General features: G+C 40.8%; 1 protein-coding gene across 2 annotated transcripts in view; it reads left to right on the top strand.

The window, feature by feature from the left end:
- vaspb (vasodilator stimulated phosphoprotein b) overlaps positions 1 to 22138 on the top strand; it is a 29953-nt gene extending 7815 nt beyond the window's left edge. Inside the window, exons 2-14 of one of the 2 annotated variants that reach the window (XM_053321415.1) lie at positions 9010 to 9181; positions 12561 to 12741; positions 13711 to 13777; positions 17262 to 17374; positions 17969 to 18222; positions 18472 to 18641; positions 18892 to 18943; positions 19068 to 19095; positions 19215 to 19254; positions 19461 to 19517; positions 20177 to 20246; positions 20364 to 20421; positions 20524 to 22138. In XM_053321415.1, the coding sequence (XP_053177390.1) occupies positions 9010 to 9181; positions 12561 to 12741; positions 13711 to 13777; positions 17262 to 17374; positions 17969 to 18222; positions 18472 to 18641; positions 18892 to 18943; positions 19068 to 19095; positions 19215 to 19254; positions 19461 to 19517; positions 20177 to 20246; positions 20364 to 20421; positions 20524 to 20558 (1297 nt within the window). In that variant the 3' untranslated portion in view covers positions 20559 to 22138. The remainder of the gene's footprint in view (positions 1 to 9009; positions 9182 to 12560; positions 12742 to 13710; positions 13778 to 17261; positions 17375 to 17968; positions 18223 to 18471; positions 18642 to 18891; positions 18944 to 19067; positions 19096 to 19214; positions 19255 to 19460; positions 19518 to 20176; positions 20247 to 20363; positions 20422 to 20523) is intronic. The other variant, XM_053321416.1, reaches the window with a different exon arrangement.
- Positions 22139 to 22711: the final 573 nt, after the last annotated feature.

The raw sequence follows: 22711 nt of genomic DNA, 5'->3' as shown, positions 1-22711 counted from the left end.
CTAAATAAGACTGTGTGTGTGTGTCTGTGTCTGTGTGTGTGTGTGTGTGTGTGTCTGTGTGTGTGTCTGTGTGTCTGTGTGTGTGTGTGTTAACAACTTTGATCAAAATCAATCAATAGAGTAACCTCTCCTTTTTGTCATCTGTTAAAATAGTTAATGCTCTACCCTCAGCTAAGGGTGAACATTGGCCTGAACCTTTCATTACTTTTTTCATTGGATTTTCTTTTGCTTGTGTCTTGATAAAAAATAAAAATAAAAAGCTGAGGGTTGTTCATTTATCAAGGAGCCAGCGCTGTGTCGTTAAGGGAACCAGAGTACACATGTGAGAAGAAATATATTACTGGTACAGACATTTAGAAAGTACTCAATATTGCAGTTTCCTTAGAATCATAAATCAGTTTTTGCTGATAGTTGGACGTCTACGTTTGTGGATTTTAAGAGTAGGGCTGTAATTAATGAGTATTTTCATTATCAATTACGTTATTGATGATTTTCTTGATGAATTGAGTTGTTTTGACTATAAAATGTCAAAAAAGTGACATCCTCATATATTTTTTTGTCCTTGTCAACAGTCCACAATCCAAAATTAATTCAGCTGACTGTCAAAAAATGTTGAGAAGCTGAAATCAGAGAAGTTAAAACAATTAAGCAGTTATCAAAATTAAATAATTAAATCATTGATAACTAATCAACTAATCATTGCAGCTCTGAAAATGAAGAATGCTGAGTACATAAATCTTGGTCAAAAAAGTGCACACTCGTCCTTCACTTTTAATTAGAGGCAGGAAATGTGATTTAGGTGTTGCCTCCTTCCGTTTCAGAGCTTTTGTCTTTCTAGACTTTGAGGCCAAAGTTGAGAAAAATCACCACGCAAAGGAAAAAAAAGGTGTACAAGTCAGGACAGCTGAGACGCTGCTCTCTTTCATCCACTTTGTGCTGTTGATCGCCCGCCCCCCCCCCCCCCCCCCCCCTCCTTCTCCAGAGTCGAGGAGGATGTGCTCCAACCTGTAAAAGGAATTGAGCTCAGCGAGGAGGACAGAGGTGAGGCGGTTCCAAATATGGGCATCGAGTGTGCCAGTTGTAGCAGGAAGGAATTCATCTCGGCTCTTGAAGTGGTCAAACAACAAAATGAAAGCTCGTGGCCAAAACGTGCGTTCAACTTTTCCACAATGCTCCATAAACGATTCCAGTCGGGGGGGATGAGTCAGTGCGCAAAAAATGCATAGGGCTTTTCTGAGAGGAGATGTTTCAGCGGAGTGTGTCTGACTCAGTTCAGACAAATGTATTGAGGAGAAGAAAAGCTAAGAAGAAGAATAGCAAAGATAGCCTGGATGCCTGTTTTCTGTGTGGCTGACTTGCAAAAGCAGAAAGCAATAGCTTGCAGCAAGTGTGTGTGTGTGTGTGTGTGTGTCTGTTTGTGTGCCTTTAGCTACATGCTAGGACCTGTGTGAAAAGAAACAAGCATGAGGAAAAGGACAAAGAAAGAGGGAGTGAAGTTAGCAGATGACTAAGGGAAAGACAGGCTGGCAGAGAGTAAAGGTTTTTTAAACTTTGATTTAACTTGAACTGAAACTGCTTGATTTCCAAAAGTCTATTATGGAAGTTCATTGTAGTACATAGAAGTGTGTTGGACTCCACCTACTAAAAGGATATTGCTAAATACATTAATGTTTTCCTTGTTTCACATTTTCGACATTAAGCAAGTACAAAATGTTACATTTCTTTTCTAGGTTTGCTAACCACCAGTAAAGTCCTCCAGGATCATTTGCATTGTTTATCTCTTTGTGCACATGTTCTCCATTGGCCTCGTATTTTAAAGAAGGGTAAAGCTGTATCAATGGGAAGTTTATTCTCATCTCTGGACGTTAGGCTACATATTAACATTTATGGGACTCTCACAACAAGAACTGCACTTTGCTGCTTGAGAGCTTATCTTGGCTTGCTCCGTGTGTTACAGTCACTGATAGTCACCGAATATTGACATGAGAAACAAGCGGTTCTCATGTGTGTGTATGTATGTATGTAGTCGAGCGTTTCAGAGTCATGTGGGCAGCCGTATACATGGCCTGAGGGAGCTTTGAGGGTAACAGGCTGTCAGATGATCGGGCTAGCATCAACAGACTATTGTGTGGGCTCCCCATGTTCGAGTCAGCATCAGAGGTCAAGTGCATCACAGCCATTGTGACCTCAGTCCAGTGTGTGTGTGTGTGTGTAATGAGGCAGCACTATACTAACAAACTTTTTTATCTTGAGTAATGCAATAAAAGCCCAAAAAGATTTGCATCACTTTTAGTTTACATGAAGGAAGTAAAATTCAATCTCTTGTAATGGGGAATTGACCAGAAAGTGACATTTTATGCAACATGGGTTTCAAAATGTGTGTACGCAGGGCTACAGGCACATGTTGGACATTACCACGGTGCCCTTTTGCAAATAACACTTCCTTTTCTCATTTCTGTCTGGAATGTCACTTTCCCAGTTTTGCTTCATGTTACTGAATGAGTGTGAATGAGTTATGAGTTAGTTTTTTATATATATGTCTATCTCTATTCTCTATTCCCTTTTCCCTTCCTCCTCTCCCAGAAATTCGTAAAGTGTATCTGGTAGAAAACATAGAAAACATTGTTCTTCTCCAGACAATAATAAATATTTATCTTGCGTGACTTATTAGTGAAATGTGGTTTTTATTTTTTTATCAGGCCATGACAGAGATGGAGGAAGTGGTTTGGTCACACACCACTACACACTACTAAGTGACTTATTGTCATTCCCTGTCTGCTCTCAACGTAATGTTCTACAGCAGACAAAGAAGAAAAGAAGTAATGAATCACAGTTTATTCATCGAAGGCGCGGCAAGGCCAGCTGAGGGTTATTATTTCAGCGCGACACCTGTGTCTCGCCTTATCTGTAATGTTTGGCCCTGAGTCGTGCGTGTGAACCGAATCTCAAAGCTCTGAAAAACACACTTGTATTAATTAATGAGACACGACACGTAGTAGCTGGTCGGTAATGTGCATGAGTTTAACCCCCCCCCCTCCAGGCCTCAGTCTCCTTCACTGTCTGGGTGTTCACCACAGAGACGTTTTACTCCTGAAGGCAAGAATAACTCAAAAAAGCCAGGACATCATTAAAAAATGATAGTTGGCTGTAGTGACTAAAAATAAAAGGCTTTTCATATAGTGGTATTATGAACTCCTGGGAGAGAAGGAAGCCTGACGAATTAGGAGGGACAGTGAGCCAGGAATGGACGCAGAGGTAAAGGGTATTACTCTACTTACTGTCTAGACGAGACTGTGAAACTCCAGTCTGTCATCTCAGCCGCAGGGCTAATATTTCATGTATTTTTGTTAGTGTAAACGTTTTTTTTTTTTGTTTTTTTTTACGATCAGGGATGAATGTTCAAGTATATGAATCATGGAATTTATGTGTGCTCTGTAATCCTATCCCTCTCACTTTAAGTCTGATCCAAAAGCCTATATAAATACGTGCTGCAGTCTTATGTAAGATAGATCTTAGCATGAATGCCATCAAGAGGCATCTCTGTGCATATCTTGTGCTGTGTTTAATAGCTCGACTTGGAGAGAATGGAGAGGGAGAACAGCGAGGTGGGAGGGTCAGGTAAATGGAGGAGGAGGAGGAGGAGGAGGAGGAGGAGGAGGAGGGAAGAGACAGAGCCACCGGGCCTGACTGTACTTGCCAGCACATTTGAGGAAAAGCTCTGAGAGCACAGCCTTATACAGACATATCCAAGAGAGCATGTGCCCTGGCCGTGCACTGCGGTTTCCTGTTAACCCCTTACTGACCAAGAAACCACAGCAGCAGCAGCAGGAGGAGCTCGCTGCGGCTGTAGTAATGACATTTAAAGACAGTTTTTTTATTTTGGTGGGGGGGGGGGGGGGGGGGTATTCTTCGAAGTATATTTGTGGTTATTTTCAAGTGGAGAAGTGTGAGTCCACATTTATATTTGTCACATCTTTTGCTCGAGGTGTTTTTAAAGGTTGGTGGCTCAAATCCCTCCCTGAACATCAGCCAATGACCTATTTGTGCTGAAGTGAAAACCTCTTAAGTCAACTTGTCTCTTAGTTAGCTCAGCTCTGCCGCCACCCTCTGTGTCCTCACCAGCGGATCGGCTGGTGGTCTTCGGTCCGAGAAAAGGACAGGAATAGATTGTTTATGGCTGTGCCTGCTGCGGTCCATTCCAGGACTAAAACACTAACCCTGTCAAACCCAGCCATGAGTCCTCTGCAGCCTGTGCAGCGGGTCAGCATGGACACACGTGTTGGCAGGTTGACAGGTGTGAGGGTGGGGGTGTGTGTGTGTGTAGGTACAAGTCCTTGTCCTTTTTTTTTTGCGCGTGTGCCACTCACGCTTTTAAAGTCTCAGTGTCCGTCGTTCAATCAATAATGCAGCCGCTCACTCTCTGTCTCACTCCTGAGCCCTCGCTTTCTCTGCCATTAAAAATGCATCCGTTTCCCAGTCCTGAGTGTCTGTCCCCTCCCAGTTCCCACAAGCCCACGGACAGCATGCTCGATGCCCGTCAGATCAGGAAGCGCTGCAGTATTTTTGATATTGGAGGAGGAGGATTTAAAGACAATGCTAATTCTGTGTCCAGTGTGTCTTCTTCTGTCTTTTTAAAATCCATTGTGTTGTCTACAATCCACAGTTATGTCTTCACTAAGTTCTCTGTGTAACTTTTGTTCGAGTGGTAATACTGAAACCAAACATCTAAGATCATGCTCAGTCCACAGGTATATACTCTGTGTCCAGCCACGTCAAACGCAGCACGCTGAGTCATAATTGGAGGAAGAATAAGTTTCATAACACTTTTAACATTTGTTATGAGTGTTTGACATATAAACAAATATGGCCTGACCCATACTGGATTTTTTATGCTGATACACATACATAAATTCATAAAACTTTTGTAATGATATATCTGCTAAATCATACTATATCATTTTTAGTTAGTGTGTTTTTAAAGAAGTTTGATCAAGATAAAAATCATATGAAATGTTTTTTCTTGTTATCAGCTGACATGCAGATATTAATGTATCTGCCATAAGCTAATATTGGACGATACATTGGCCTGACTGATTTATGTGTCTAGCTCTGCTCAGCATATATTGAGTCACCTGTTTACGAGTCACATGGGAGCATTCAGTATCAGGAATGTAAGATTTTTAAAACTAATGAAAAATAACAAATCCTGAAGTCTTCACGCCATAAGAAGAAGTCCTAGAAGTCCTGTCGTCTCATTCAGCACTTCTTAGCCGTCTGAACGTTGTCCAAGGTTAGGTCTGATGTCGTTACAAGCCTCTCACCTGATTTTCTGCCTGAAAGCATTTCTCATGAAATGTTAAAAGGAATGCTAGTAAGTTTTGACCATTCATAATGCAGACAAATCACCTTCGACTAAACCTTATAGCAGCTGTGATTATGTTTGCCAGATTTTTCTCAATTTATAGGAAATCAGAAGGCAAAAATCTACCCAGCTGCCAGCAACTTAAAAAACAATATCATAGAGGAGGAAGAAATGGGACTAACATGTAAGATGTGTGCCAATTTACTGACACAATCACAGGAAGCTGTCACAAAGTTTATATAATGCATTTTTATGTGATTAACAACAAAGATACAGCTTTCTGACATGTTGTGATACTGTAAACCTCTCCCACACAATACATATATAACAAATATATTTTTAAAGGCCATATTTTTTTTTCCCGAGCAGTTCCTGGTTGGAGAAAGCATCAATCTCTCTTCATAATTCTCTCCTTTTTTTCACATTTGGTTGTGAAAATGTTACAAAGGGGTTTGTTTTTCCAGCGTATCGGCCCAGTTGTCCTCCATGTGATGTTTATGTTTGACCCTACATTGAAATTCAAACACCATGTCAAAAAACTGGTTCAATCCTGTTTTTGTTTTTTTTTTTTGTTTTTTTAATTAAGTAACATTGCAAAAATCCCACTATTATTATCTGCCTCTGACTTGGAACGTATCATTCATGCCCTCATTTTTTCCCACATTAACTACTGCCTTGACCTTTGCACAGGTGCCTCACCCTGGCAGGTCTGCAGCTCATACTAAATAGCAGCAGGACACTACCAACTACTAGGACCCACCGTAAATCTCTTACATTCACCGTACTGGCTGCTACTGAAGTTTAGGATCGATTTTTGAAGTTTCTTTTAATCACTTACAAGTCTGCCTACATTTTCAAGCTACTAAGCCATTACGCTGCCAAGAGGTCACGTAGGTCATCCAAACGAAATGTGAAAAAAACTGAAGGCGGTGGCATTCAGACTTTGGAACAATCTCCACCCTCTCTTGAGACCAGCTTAGTCTGTTGATTGTTTTAAACATTTTAAAAACCCACTTTCTAAAGGACGGGCCTGTCTTTAACATTCTTTAGCATTCTTCAAGAGTTTGTTCTGGTTGGCGGCTAACTGCTGTTTACTCACTGTGTTTATTTTCTTCTTTTTTTGTCTTTTGTTTTTCTTGTTCTCCTTTTTTCTTTTAATTTCCAGTCCACACAGATTACATTTAAATGTCATCTTTTATCTGAAAATATAGAAGCATACATTGTTTGTGTTTGTGTGTGTGTGTGTGTGTGTGTGCACATTGAATTTTCAGGCTGAGGCAGTCCTTATTAGGCAGGGTTGGCAGCAGGAAGTGGCTTGTGGCTTTAGTGCTGTGTCACAGGAAGTAGCAGATTGTATCACGGGCGGGACAGATGGAGGGAGAGGAGGAAGAGATGGATTAGGGGACTATAGGGAGAGCATATGGGGGCAAATAAAGAGAGGTGGGGGAGGAATGGTTAAAACCTGGAATTGACGGGCAACCTTTTTTTTTTTTTTTTTTTTTTTTGTCGCCTTTTCATCTTCTGTTCCTACTGCTCTTTAATACTAAAAACTTGCACATTGTGGATGCTTTTGTTGTGGTTTTGAAATTACAGCATTTTTTTCTACATGGAACCTAATCTTTAGATCTCAGGGGTCTGAAATGCAAACATGCATGCGCACACACACACTCTACTACCTAATGTTGCATACTGGTGGGCATACCTGAATCTGTTGTAACTCGTGCGCATCCCCACTGCACGGAACTATAAATAAATATGTTGTCATTGATCTCAAAGTGTGTGTTTTCCTATAAAGTGTGAGGAGGCGGAGGTTGATGTAGAGCAGGTGGAAGATTCCAGAGCCTCTGCACAACTTCCTGTCTTTGTCAGCCTCCATTGTTGTCTCGCCTCCCATCTTGTTTGGGGATCAAACTAATCTCTTTTTCTCCTCTCAAATCAACACTTCATTGCATTCCTTCTCTTGGTCTTTCACTTTGACCTCTTAGTCCAAACACTTATGTACGCATGCTTCCATCCTTCTCTTGATTGACTCTCGCTCCACTCTCTGCACTGTTTCCAAAAACTTCAGTTGCATAATATCTGTTACACATGCTAAGGGAAGACTTGGAGATGGTTGTTGTTGTTGTTGTTAACTACACGAGGCAACCTGTAGGTCTGTCTGAAGCTCAGAGACCTGTATGATCTATATGCTGATCTATCATAATAGTGTGTGTGTGTGTGTGTGTGTGTGTGTGTTTGCTAAGCCCACTCTAGTGCCCTTTCAGTGGCACCCTATTGTGATGGTGTGAATTAGACGAGATGAGGCCAGGCTAGCGTGGAAGGACTGGCTCCCGTCTCTGAAATGGTTTGTTTATAATGGAGTGTTTTTGGTCTGGTTGTCCATCTGGAGTCTCCAGTTCCTCCTCACCTCCTTCTGTGTTTGCTTCATTCCTTCCAGCTGCAGTCGACACTACATATCATATTGAACAGCACTGCAATGTGGAAAAATAATGATACTAAGTTGCGGTCACACACACACATGCAGCAAATTCCACTTTCACCAAGTGGGGTTCAGCAAGTTTATATTATCATTTTAAACACAAGAGAAACATATAATTTTGTCATTAGAAAACTCATACTGTATTTTTCAGTAGCAGAGTAGTTTGTATAAATAGCTAATGCCTTGTCCTTCTTAAAGGGTAGAATAGATAAGAAACATGTCATAACAGATCTTCATGCCTACATCTAGCAGATGTTGATCATCCTCATAGCTGCCAGGTGCAGAGATCTGATCCTTTTTATAGATCTTCATGGTTATCATCAGAAAAAAACCCACCTATGTTTGTGGTTGAGTCACAAACATTCTTGATCTTAAAACACAGATGACTGTGTTGTAACCACCAAAAACTCTTGTGGTTTCACTTTTGTGGCTCTACGTTCATAATTCAGTTTCTAGCACGTTTTGCCCAGAGGTACCACACACACATTTTGCATATAACCTCTGACGTTTTTCCACTACACAGTTTCAGCACGACTCGGCTCGGTTTTTTTTGTGTTTCCACTAGGGATAGTACCTGGTACCTGGTACTTTTTTAGTACCTGCTCTACTGTGGTTCCAAGCGAGCCGAGTCGATACTAAATGTGACGTCAACAGACTGCCGGCCAGTCAGAAGAGTTGTCGCTGGAAGAGTCATGAGCCGTCCCACACAAGAATCAAACCCGCCATTTTTAAATATCGGCAACAGCGTTACAGTCATTTGTTTCTCTTCTCTTGCTTTATGTGTGACAGAAAGCCCTCTTACAGCAGCAAATACACCACTGCCTCCATGTCCTCCATTGTTTATGTGTTTTGTGTCGCGTATAAAACGAAGTCACGGCAGATTCGTAGAGCCGTGCTATGACGACCCCGCCCACGTTGAGTAGGTACTTTTTTGTAATGGAAAAGGTCGTTCCTGGTACCGTACCGAGTCGAGCCGAGTAGTGCTAGAACTGTATAGTGGAAAAGCGCCATCTTTCTCATCATCTCGTTCATAGAGATCATCTGTAAAACACAAAGCTTTGTTGTCACTACCTTCTTGAAGGAGGCTTTTTTTTGTGACTTATGAATCTCACACTGAAAACTCACTCCTGCTTTGTTCTAAATCAGCTTTGTGTCCTCTCTCTTCCAGTGAGTCGAGTATTTGCCAGGCTCGGGCCACTGTGATGATCTACGATGATGGCAATAAGAAGTGGCTTCCGGCAGGCGCTGGACCCCAGACCTTCAGCAGAGTCCAGATCTATCACAACCCCTCCAACAACGCCTTCAGGATAGTGGGACGCAAGATGCAGACAGACCAGCAGGTACATCTGCCAGCTTTAGGCAGGGTGTGTGTGTGTGTGTGTGTGTGTGTGTGTGTGTGTGTGTGTGTGTGTGTGTGTGTGTGCGCCTCTGGAAGTGTGAGTGTGTAGTTTATTCATGCATCTCTGTCATACGGCCCGTGGGCGTCTGGCGTCCTGCGCTTCAGGGCATATGAGTAAGTGTGAGACTGTCTATCTTTATACAACACATTCAGAAAGTATTCATTACACTACTTCACTTTATTCACATCATGTTGCAGCCTTATGCTATAATCATTTAAATGAACCCCCACCCCTCATCAGTCTATACTCAGTACCCCATAATGACAGTCAAAACAAGATTTTGCAAATATATTAAAGGAAAAACTGAACTGATCACATAAACATAAATATTCAGACCCTTGACTCAGTATTTAGTTGAAACACCTTTGGCAGCATTTACAGCCTCGAGTCTTCTTGGGTATGATGCAACAAGCTTTGCACACCTGGATTTGGGAATTTTCTGCCATTCTTCTCTGCAAATCCTCTCCTCTTCAGGTTGGATAGAGACGGTCAGTGGACAGCCATTTTCAGGTCTCGCCAGAGACATTTGATTGGGTTCAGGTCAAGGCTCTGGCTGGGCCAATCAAGGACAGTCACAGACTTGTCCCTAAGCCACTCCTGGGTGCTCTTGGCTGGGTGCTTAGGGTTTTTATCCTGTTGGAAGGTAAACCTTCAGCTCAATCTGAGATCCTGAGCATTCTGGACCAGGTTTTCATTAAGGATATCTCTACTTTGCTCCTCAACCCTGAACCATCTATAGCCTGCCACTGAACCCCCCCCCACACACACACACACAGCATGATGCTGCCACTGCCATGTTACACCATTTGAATGGTGTTTGGCAGGTGACGAGAGGTGCCTGGTTTCCTCCCGACATGACACTCAGAATTGAGGCCAAACAGTTCAATTTGGGTTTTTATCAGACCAGGTTCTTTAGGAAGAGTCCTGGTTTATCCAGACTTGTAATTATAATTATGGAGGCCACTGTGCTTTTGGGAACCTTCAGTGCAGCAGTTTTTTTTTTGTAGCCTTCCTCCGATCTGTGCTTCAACTCAATCCTGTCTGTCTCTGAGCTCTGGAGGCTGTTCCTTAGACTTCATGGCTTGGTTTTATTGCTCTGATATACATTGTCAGCTGTGGGACTTTATAGACAGGTGTGTGCCTTTTTCAAATCATGTCCACTCAATTGACTTTACCACAGCGCTCCATTCAAGGTGTAGAAACCTCTCAACGATGATGAAGAGCTAAATTTCAAGCGTCATAGCAAAGGATCTGAACACTCATGTCAGTGTGATGTTTCACTTTGACCTTTTTTAAATACATTTGCAAAAAAATCAAAAATGTTGCTATGTCATTATGGGGTATTGAGTGTATATTGAGGGGAAAAATGAATAAAAAAGTGAAGGGGTATGAACACTTTCTGATACGACACCCACCAGGTTTGGGTGATTACAGAGAATATTGACTGTATATACTATGATCATTTTATTGGAGATAGATAAGAAGGCATCATTGTCAATTTATATGATTTTAGTGCATTTTATGTGAATTCATTTGGCCAGTTATTTCCATGAATGCAGATATGGCACCATGGACATTTTCAGTTTCAGCAGAGGCAACAGCACATCAACTCTACTTTATTTATTTCATTTCAACCAATCATAAATCTTCTTGTTTAAAGAGGAAAAATAGGGTAAGGCGCACTGGATTTATTGTTTCTCCCTTCCTGAAATTTCTCAGCATGACAGTACACTTGTTTGTTTTGTCAGCAGTGGTAGCTGCTGTAAGTGGGCTTTTTTTGTGCTTTGGGAAGCTGTAGCACAAAATTGAGTTCACAGATGGGCTTCTAAAATGTTCTACAGTCATCACCTGATTTCATACAATTCTCAGTAACCTCAGTGGAAAAATACATCCCAAATCTGTGTTAGAGCTAATATAAAGAGATATAAAAGGTTCATGAAGACATCTGTAAATCCATTTTCAGAGACAATGAAGGGATATTAAGATAAGAATATGATCATATTGAGTCTTGAATGAATCTTAAATAACAGGCCTATGCAGATTCTGCTTTTCATTGGCTGAATTTTTGCAGAACATAAAGAGTTTATTTTGGGCACAGCGGACGGGAAGGACTGTCTATCTGAGTAGAAGTCATATGCATGTGAGGAAAAAAAGAACCAAATAGCTTTTCCTTGTCATTATCACCAAATTATGACTCAGCAGATAACGGCGGGCAGCTTCCAACGTTTAAAAAGCCGGGTAAACTGAGTTTGGGTGGGTTTATTCTTGAATGCTCTCCCTGCTGCCTCACTGCCTCTTTCTTTAAACATTCAGGACTCTTAAGAGTTCCCCCGAGACAGGTCTTAAAATGGATGATGTTTCCTGTGACATAGTTAGCCTGTTCAACCATTTCCTGTGTCAATTTAGAAAGAAGCCTGATACCCAATAAGGACTATCTTCACCATATTTGTGTCTGGTTGAGACATAAAATTTTGTGGAGGATGGAAAAACCACGGAGCTAATGAGGGAGAATATAGTGTGGCTGTGTTTTTCCTCTTTTAGCTAGTTCTCTCTGAGTAGCTATATAAAATAACCGCTAGCTGTTTGTATACTTGTCTTTTCAATGTCCCTTGTGTCCCAGCCTGATTGTATGACTATAACACAAGTGCAACCATGTTATTACGGTTTTCTGCTAGTTTTCCTTTTGACACTTGCCACTTTCTTTATTAAAAAAAACAAACCAAGTTAAAGCTCTACATTGTATCCCCTTTGTTAAGCGTGTTTCTGGTCACATCCTCACTGTGGCCTTTCTGACCTTTTGACAAGATTGTGGAGATGTTAAGAATACCGCTGTCTGCACTGACGGTTGAACTTGCCTACCCCTTTTTTTCTCCAGTGTATGTTGCCCACTATGATATTCACCCTGACAGGGTCTCCTCTCTTCCTCTCTGCTCTGTGGAATCCAGAGGCTGTTAAACAAATAGTGAAATGACGCGTCAGCACATTCAGGCAACGCTCAAACCCAGAACTTTTTTTTCCCCTCCTGGTTCATAGGCTTCACGCCATCTGCTGGGTGGAATATAAACCAGGATGATCCAACAAAAATAAAGTGGTCACTGCATATTTTTTTTTTGCATAAGAAGGGATGTGGGTTTTTTAATAATTTTCCAGTGTTGAGTGAGGAATACAGCTCCCAGAAACTATCTGCTTTCTTTTCCTTGTTTCTTTGGTATCAATTTTAACTCCTGATATGGATTAGATCTGGAAAAAATACTAACGATGCTCTCCAGGTCTACCAAAACGATCCTTGTATTGACCCTCGCTCCTCCTCCTTCTACAGGTGGTTATAAACTGTCCAATCGTGAGAGGTCTGAAGTACAACCAGGCCACACCTAACTTCCACCAGTGGCGGGACGCCCGGCAGGTGTGGGGGCTCAACTTCGGCAGCAAGGAGGATGCTGCTCTATTTGCTAATGGCATGGCACACGCCTTGGAGGTGCTTAACTCCATAGCAGACGCAGGTGCTCATTCTCACTGTATTTCTATTGGCATCCGCTACAGTAGCTACACTTTTGTTTTTGTTTGCTTCATGCTTTATTTATCAAAGACTTATATTAACAGATCTTATCAGATTAAAAAAAGTATATTTAATTCATATCTGTTAATATCTGTTCACCGGTAGTTGTGAACGTAAATGATGTTCTTCCCTACCTAACATTTATTTTGGAAATAATTAGATAAGACTTCCCTTGCTTTACCATATCAGTTTGATACCTGTGTTCTGCCGCTACCAAATTGTGCTCCGACAGTCAACAAATGTTGTTCCATTCACTAGTTTTACTTTTCGTAAATAGATGTTGGTACAGAGCAACTGAGGATCGCTGCCCCTGTGCTTGGGTGTTTTATTTATGATGGATGTCCTGTAAAATGCATCCATTTTAAGAGAAACATGGGAGGAACAAATCAGTTGTCTAAAGAATAAGACAACATGATTCATTAATGAAGCTATCCTGTTGTGTGTTTTTGGATTTACCTTTTTTTTTTTTTTTGGTCTTCAAAGTTTATTAATTATTCAGCTTAACTCCATACAATGTGATTAGTGTGATTAGTATGTTAGTAGTCTTTGCTTTCTGGTTGCAATGATGATCAAACTGTAATGTATTCATTCAACTGTAATCTGTAATCCACCAATGTAGTTTCTAAAAATGTCTGCAATTCAGGTTGTGATTCAGTTCTTGAGAATAAGTTTAAAACACCATAAAGTACTTGAACATTGATTGGTATACTATTGCAGTAAGTAAGAGTGAGTAAGAACGGTGTGCACACCAATAAAAGGGCATAAACATGCTGGATAAATTCTGAAAAATCATAAATTGTTAAATAGTGGTTAAGGCCATCATGGCAATGTGTAGTTCCTTGTTCTATTATTTCTTTCATTTCTTTTATGGATTTTTATTTATTTATGTATTTATTCATTTATTTATTGGCAGGTTATGCAACCCTTCCCCGCCCAGTGTCAAACGGACCATCACCAGAAGAGCTTGAACAACAGCGGAGGTACCAGATCTTTTAGATTTTCTCTAAATGCAACACACTTTTATTTCACATTGCCAATTCTAATACACTGTTGGACATATATGAACTAAAATCCCCTCAGATGCAGTTAGTGCCAGTGCCTAATTCAGCATAAGCATGAAATGTATCCAACTGATAACTCTGACAGCATAGCTTAGTTTCTTCTTGATCTGCAGCAGATCAGATAAGCAATTCCAACATTTGTTTAAAAAGGAATTTATTTTTCTCTTAGTTGATTTTGCCATTTAGATAAGTATGCTGTTCTTTGAGGCCATGTGAAGTGAGAAGTCCATAGCCAAGCTCCAGCGAAGTATCCTCCGGGTTTAGTTGCATAACAATCGATAGCAAGTCAAGCTGTCTTGGCTTTGTGGTTGTCCTATTGGCACAGTTTGGCACACACGCATATATAGAAGATTTGATGGCATTAGCCTGACACTGCTAAACCCTCAGTCAGCCCCTGAAGGTGAAAGGTTAAAAAGACAGCAAGGCACACACCTCTCACATCAGCCCCACCTTCTCTGCTTCTATTTATCTGTTCATCCAGTGAGACGTTGTGGTGACACCCTGCATGCATGCCTGCACAGACTAGGCATTAACCTTTTAATCTCATTTAGACTAAAAGGTAATATGTTGCACAGTAGGGGAGGCTTTGCGGTTGGCCAAGGGGACTGTCTGTCAAATGACTAGTCGTCCCAGTGGCTGCTGACATGCTGTGGCTTAGGGAGTAAAGAGCTGCCGTCAAAACCTTTTTAAATAATAGCATAGATGAAGGTGCTAATGGATATTATTTGCACTTATGTTTTTAAGTCTGATGAGCAAAGAAATAGAGTCACAATATTCGCCAGTATCAAATAAAATAGCTGAGAAAAAGATGTGGACATGATCTCCCCTCCCCCTTTTCTGGGCACACTGCCTAAGTCGATCAGCAGTGCTTTAAATCGCCCTGACTTGGACTTTGTCTTTATGATTGTGTGCATGTGCGCGGACCTGTGCATATTTCAGTGGGTGTATATGTACATTGTGTGCTGTCCTGTATACAGCTGCTGTTGCTGAGTGGCAGATGTGTTGGGGGAGAAGGGAGGGAGCAGTAGAGAAGTGAAGCAGCTTGAATTAGGCCACTGTGTCCAGCTGTGGACCTTTCAGCGGTAGGCTAATCAGAATCTGTGAAATCCACCTTGCATCCTTTTTTTTTTTAAAGAATTGTATTCGGTGTATTGAATACAAATCCTGATTTTTTTTTTTTTAGCACTTCACTCCAATGCCAGACACTGTAATTAGACAAAACAGTTCGAAAACAATGGATGATGCATAAATAATCCAATAATCTGCAGGGCATTTGCAGATTAATTGGGGATGGCTTAAAACTGGCATTGTCTGATGTGCCCCTTTGCTCTCCTACTCTCAGTTTATCTCATGGTTACATCCAAATTAAATAACAACTTTCAACTCAATTAATCTGTCCTCTTCATCCACTCATTATGTGTTGAGTGTGTTTACATATACTGTAAAAAACAGTGTTAAAGTAAGTCGCACCGGTGTATAAGACACAATCTATTTTGGAGGGTGTCATGCAGGGGAAAATGCTTTTCAATTAAAGACTGGTTTATTTGAATGCACCAGTAACTATTCAACTGAAACAGTGTGTCGGGTTAATGGTTAATGGTCTGGTAATGATTTGCTTAACTGGACTGGACTGGTACATTAACACTGACTGGGTTTGGATCAGGCTATGAGTTTCAATTAAACCTTTTTAAAAAAACAGGGTAACTTTACACATTTAATATAGTATGTATCTGTGTGCTTACTCGAGTCCCAAAAACTCTTCATCAGAGCTGTCGCTGTGCCCAAGTCGCAGTAAGTCTCACCAAGCACACTGTCCTCGGACTCTGTGTCAGTCCTACAGTCAAACAAAGCATCATCCTCTGTTCCATCCAGTAGAAAAATAACTAACTTAGTGAATCTTTTATTATTATGAACTTAATGAATCTGTGCTCATGACTGTTACTATCTCATCCCCATGTCTTTTGGGGGAACTCAAATTTTCTTGCTTATACTAGATAAGCAAGATATGATAATCACTTAATGAACACATAACACCTCCACACGGGTATCAAGACCAAACAACACTGTATGATACAATACAGCCAAGCACGATACGGTAGTTATACTACAAAGTGAAGTAACCTGCTGTAGTTTATCAGCACAAATAAGACACAGAGAAGTCAAGTTGTAGAACTGTTACCCTCATCTCCAACTGCTTCTGCCGGATTTGCCCTGCGTTGTCATCCCAGGTGTTAGCAGGTCTGTGCTGACAGTAGTCCGGCAGCAGGTGTAACATCAGCAGTTGAGCTTCAGAGTCAACTGACTTAGATTTTCTTTTTAACATCACTGTATGCTGACTACCACTTAACAAAGAAATTAGCGTTTATTATATTGTCAGTATTTTAGAGACCCCTGAGTAATGGCTGTGAACTACAGGGGATGCAAGTACTGTATGTCCCGTTCATTAAATTGCACTTTTGAATCCATAATCATGATGACACTACTCTGTTTGTAAAATTATTAGGGTGTTTAGTATAAAGAAGTAGGCTATTTAACAATTTAGGTAGATATCAGTCATTTAAATTGACAATTGAAACTATGATAATGCAAGCTTACAATATAAATATTAGGGGCCGAAACTACAGAGCGACTTGTCCACAGCTACTTTACTACAATATAAACTGACTTTTTATTTTTTTAATAACTTTTATTCATTTAATTGAAATATTGCTGATTGAAGTAATAGTTTAACTCCCTGGCTGATGACATCCCCTGGCATAATTCATGTTCAGTCATTTTTGTTTTTTTATTTCTGTGATGCTGCGTGCATCAGCTGAGACAGCGTTCACAGCACGGGTCATTGTTCCTCATTCTTTGTCTTTCTCAGGACCTTTAAGTCCACCACTAACACTGGGGGACCTCAGTCTAAGAGCTCGTAAAGTTCTTATTCTTAGTCTTTAGTGCCATTTTCATGCCGGTCGCCTGGCCTTATATGGTATTTTGGGGGCGTCATTCATGTTAATTTACTATTCTCGGGACGTGCATTCATTTAGAATAGGTGGGATTCATCATGTTTACGAAGGTCATTTACGACTGTTTTCCCCACCACCTCATGAAAAAAATACGACAGATTTAAGAAGAAAAATATGAACATATCCTTGCATCTGTCCCATTGTTGTCATTCTTAGTGTGGACGGCCTTTTACACAACTACAATAATAATAATAATAATAATAATAATGATAATGATAATGATAATGATAATAATGATAATAATAATAATAATATCCACCTCCAACCTCTCTCTGTATTTAACTGGTGAATAAGACACACGCCACTTCTCAATGGAAAAAAATCACATTTAAGGTGCAACTAGTACACTGGGTTTTATTTGTCACTGACAGATGTTTTTTGTGCATCCGTAGGTTGGAGCAGCAGAGGATGGAACAGCAGGAACGGGAGCGTCAGGAGAGAGAAAGACAGGAGCGGGAGCGGCAGGAAAGGGACAGACTGGATAGAGAAAGACAAGCTTCTGCAGGTCAGGAAACACCTGGGCTGGTCAGCATGACTGCATTTGCAACAGGACAGTACTGGCTTAGTGATTTAATCATAGCTCAGTCATTTTCTCAGGTATATGTGTTGCAACAGCACTGTAATTTGGTTAACACAGTCGTCCTCATCTCTTAAGGCCAATAACTGTGAGAGAACAGTGATTGTACAGGTTCATTACATGTCATGCTATATGAGACTGGTGTTATAAACGATTTGTCACAAGTATCAGACTTTATCATACCAGTTGTGGGGCAAGTCGGGGTATGTGATAAAAGCCCAGTGAATCATAGCATGAGAGAAGAATAATGCAGGTGAGACGTAAATTACAACTTAAAACAAGCTTTGGACAAAATTGCAAAATTGCATCAGCCTGTTTCTGTGTCTTTTCAGCTTGTGTTCTGATAACTCGATTTGTAGATGTGTGTCGTAGCCTGTGTGACAGTTTTACCCTAAATTTCCTACTGTCAGAATTTAGATGCCTTTTTTGGTTGCCAGAGCTCAAAATCAGTATTCAAACATGTTTCATGGTTATCACAAAACTGTTTGTGAATGTTTACTGATGGTGCCTCTTTATTTTTAGTCCCTATTCCTCCACCTCCACCGTTGGCCTCTGGAGGCCCCCCTCCTCCACCGGCCCCTCCTCCACCCCCTGGCCCCCCTCCGGCCGCTAACATCCCTCCCCCTCCGGGACCCCCTCCCATGGGACCTCCACCAGCCCCGCCCCTGCCCTCTGCAGGAGGAGGAGGAGGAGGTGGCATTGGTGGTGGAGATGGTGGAGGAGGTGGGGGCCTGGCGGCTGCCATCGCAGGAGCTAAGCTCCGCAAAGTATCTAAAGTGAGTACCAAGCTGGATTTTGACAGCACTGTTACTGTACTTTTGTAGACAAGATTAACATAATGGACAATAATTGAAGCCATTATATGCTTTTCTAACTATGCAAATGGTATTCTGATATTTTATTGATCAATCACAGAGTTGCTCCTACACACCGAGCTATCATACATGCATCCATCACTGCTTTTTGAGTTTTTGCCTAGACAATATCAGTTGAACTCTATCTTCTTCGCTGTTTGCTGCCCTCAGCAGGAGGACTCGGGCCCTGCAACTTCTACAATAAGCAGAACTGACTCCAACCGTAACAGCAACTCCTCTATTGGAGGAGGAGGAGGAGGAGGAGGAGGAGGAGGGGGAGGAGGAGGAGGAGGAGGAGGAGGTGGTCTGATGGGTGAGATGAGTGCCATCTTGGCACGAAGGTGGGTGCTGCTACAAGTTTGCAGTTGTATTAAATATCCAGTGTGCAAACTCCAAAAATAAACAAACAGGCTTACTCTAATTCACGTTCTATATTGAGCTGTGTCTTCATTCTGTTTTTTCTGCTTTAGATAATTATCTTAATCAAAACTGCACTATATCATATTTTTCACACTTACATTTTTAGTCTTGTATAACTGTAAATCATTTGATGTAAAGTGGCTTCAACAAAGTGGCTTCTCTTTACATTAGGAGAAAAGCTGCAGACACTGGAGAGAAGGCACCCTTGAAGACACAAGATAATGTAAGTGTTTGTAAGTTTTTTCTTTATATGTGGCTTGACAATGTAAGTGATAAATAGTCTTTTAAAAACTAGAAACAGCTTGAGGATGACTTGCTTGTAATACATCTGGGTCTTTTCTTTCCAGGATGATTCAGAGCCTCAAGGTCAAAGTGGTGAGAACTGAACATTTTTATCCATAACATACCACCTACATTTATTCTCCTGCATTAATTTTACATGATATACAAAGTTGATGCTAACAGCTCATTATTTTATACATTCTCCTTCTCAGACACCCTGAGAAGACCTTGGGAGAAACTGTCTATGAACAGGTAATTCACAATCATCATCGGTACACCTGTTAACCTCTGTTCGTTTGGTGTCTCATGTTTGAGCTCATCTTTAAGAGTAGTTCTCCATCAGTGGGTGTGTGTGATTGTGTGAACATGCATGTATGTATGCATGTATGTGTGTTCTTTTGTGTGTGGATGTTTGCCATTTCAATTCTAAGAGGAGAGTGTGTGTGTCTCACTAACAGGAATAACTCCATCACCAAGAGCATGGACTCCACTCCCTCATTGTCCCAAGGTTCCAGGTATACACGTTGTCCTGTTCACTCATGACTATAGCTCCCCTTGCCTTTCTTTTCTCTTCAGGTTAGCGCAGCATCACTGCATCCTACTGGGGTAGTGTATTTTACCGTTGATAGCACCCCCTAATGGATCAGAGCATGACATGCACCCAAGGGACTCATAGGCGCACCAACTGAGTGTGCTCTCTCTGAAAAGTAGATAGAAACCTGACTGGGATTAACGCTTATTTATTCACATCACTTCTCATTGCTGGGGTTGGTGTTGTCCTACTTTAACTTTTCTGCTTTTATGACCTGTCTATATAGTTGAGGGAAGTATGTGCAACCATAGTGGTTAAAAGATGGATAAAGTCCAGCCAGTGGTTACATTTAGGTGATTGCTTTCAGAATTGGTCCATTTGTTTCAATTTATATTAGTGGTCATATATAATTTGATTCTAAATTATTCTCAACTTTCCTCAATGTTTATCAGTTCAGAAAGGTAAGGTTAATACGTCTCTGGGTGTTTGTACATCTCTGTAACCTTGTGAGTCTTCTCCTTTCTCCTTGCAGTACAGTGGTGATTTGTCTGACACTGGGCCTGTCAATGCAGTGCTATGGACCTTCTTGGCTTTTTGTGAAACTTTTGTGAAAATCTCTATTTGTTTGTCTTCATGTTACAGGGCAAAGCCCGCAGGCAACAGTAATGATGCAGGTGGAGCGGATGACTCGGATTTAGAGAAAATGAAACAGGTAACGTTCTCATTAGTCCAGGAGCATCACTGTGCAGATTAGAGGGGTTTGTGACTGAATGTTGTTTACATTGCTGTAGAATCGTGACTGATTGTGAATATTGTTTTTTTTCTGCAGGAGATCCTTGAGGAAGTGCGAAAAGAACTACAAAAAGTAAAGGAGGAAATAATCGGAGGTGAGAGAACTCTACACCCTTTGAGAGAGAGAAAAAAACTGTGCATATTTTAAAATGGTGATTTTGATTCTTACTGCTCGTTTCTCCTCTCCCATTTCACAGCCTTTATTCAGGAGCTGCAGAAGAGAAGCACATAGTTCTGCTGAGTGTCAGTTGTAACAGAGGGATGTGATACATGGAGGTGGTTGAGGCCTGTCGGGACCTCTCCTCCACTGCACCCTCCATTGTAGCCCAGGGATTTCTTATTTTCTCCTACACATTTTCTCTCTCTCTCTCTCTCTATCTCTATCTCTCTCTCTCTGTCTTACACAAACACATGTGAGCATACTGGCTTATGTGTACATCGTGCATATTCACTTCATGTAAATGGTAACCCAGGGAACCTCCTCACACCGCCAAACGACACTTTTGATGATCACTCACCAATATTGTGGCGGTGGTCCCCATCTATCCCATCTCTCCCCTGTTCATTCATCCCGTCCCCTCGTGTCCTCTGTGTGTCATCTGAACCAATTCAGAACACGCAGCTACAGCCACAGTTGCTCTTCCGATTTTGTCATCATTTATACTCATCATGACCCTCTTTTCTGCAGAAATCCTGCTACTTGTGACTTCTCCTTCTGCTATCAGATGCACCATTTACTGATAGAGCAGTTCTCAGTATTCAGGGACAACCTATTAGTCACATTTTTACTGTAATAGAAAGATGATGGGATTTGACGACAGATCTTTTTATCTCTTTCTCAGTTGGTATACAATTGTTGAACCTCAGTCACGCCTACAGATAGCCCAGTTAAGACATCTGCAAGTAGGTTATGTCCTCTAATGGTAATTAAAGGTGCAAACACAACAACCGAGGATGGACGAGAGACCCCCCCACCCCACCTCTCTACCTGACTACTGCAAGAAGAGACAAGCAAAGGAAATCTGATGGACAACCTGAGTGCTGTGAAAGAGGAGTGTGTTGTAGTTTTATGATGTGTGAGAAATGTATTCTCTTTGCATTGCACTTGTTCCAGAGGAAGTGTGACTGTGTGCCACACTGCCTTGACATACTATTCCCTCTCACTCAAAATGAGATATTTGTTAGCCAGTGCAGTGGTCCTATACTGTGCTTCCGCTGGTTTATTTGCTTCCATTCTCGCCATGTTTTCTACTCTCAAAAACATGAAAAATGGCCATGATTAGGTCAATTAATTTGGCCATGACCAACTGCCTTGAGAATAAATATACATATATATATACATATATATATTTATATTTGTTTTGAGGGAAAATGTTAGAAAAAAATGGTGGTGTTTCTATTTTAATTGAAATGACTGGTGAATGGGGATTTTTTTTCTTTTTTCTTTCTTTGATGATTGTTTTCTTATGAGATGTTATTTTGGGTTTACTGTTTATTTTTTCTATTAGAGTCTAGGCTTTTTACACTGAAATATAAAGAAAACAGCTTAGAGACACTGGATTAGAAATGCCTTTATAGTCGAATACAGCTGCTTCTTGAAATGCATTACTTTGTCTTGAGTCGTCTTTTGCATCTTATTGTAGAATTGCTTTGATTCCAAACCATTCAAATTTAGGAGCAAGGGACACAAACCTCCTAACTAGTTTGTTCAGTATGGACATTTCAATCACAGCCTGGTTTATACATGTAGTGAAATAGAAATTTGGAGTTAACTTTTTAAAAGTAAATCTTTGTCACATCAGATGGAAAATTTAAACAACGTGCATGTGTTAAAGACAGTGAATGTATGGAGACTGACTGCATCTTCACCAAGTTAAACTTTAAAAATTGTGCTAGTTTTTGCCAAATTTTATAGTTTCTATTTCCCAAGCTGGTTTCTCTTGTCTGAAGGTAAAGTGTTGGCCTGGAAGTGTTTAAAAAAGAAAGTGATGGAACTGATGCATGTGCAAATTGAGAGTTCCTTTAAAGTCACTTTTCACTCAAATGTTTTTCTTCTTATTCCTACAGTTGGATATTTGAGCTTCACTGTGCAGAATGATGTATGTGCAGAGTTTGACACTACAAGATTGTTTTCACATTCATCTGTTGAAAGTGGAAAGTTTCTCTTTGCTTATTAAAATTCCAGTTTTAAGGGTTGGGCCTATGAGCATGATTTGTGACATCAAAAATAGGTTGGTTGCTAGTCCTGGTCCAATATTCAATTTAGACAAGTGTGATGTGGAAACTTGAAGCCTCCAGTGCGCATGCACTGAGAATGGACTTACAGTGTGAGGCATCTTTTTCAAATCTTTCAGCTGTTTTGAAATGGAAAAATATTTGCATATT

Source organism: Scomber japonicus, chromosome 6 (assembly GCF_027409825.1).
Source record: "Scomber japonicus isolate fScoJap1 chromosome 6, fScoJap1.pri, whole genome shotgun sequence".
NCBI classification, from domain to species: domain Eukaryota; kingdom Metazoa; phylum Chordata; class Actinopteri; order Scombriformes; family Scombridae; genus Scomber; species Scomber japonicus.
The sequence above is the reverse complement of the archived record's forward strand: the minus strand, read 5'-3'. Positions and strand labels throughout refer to the sequence as shown.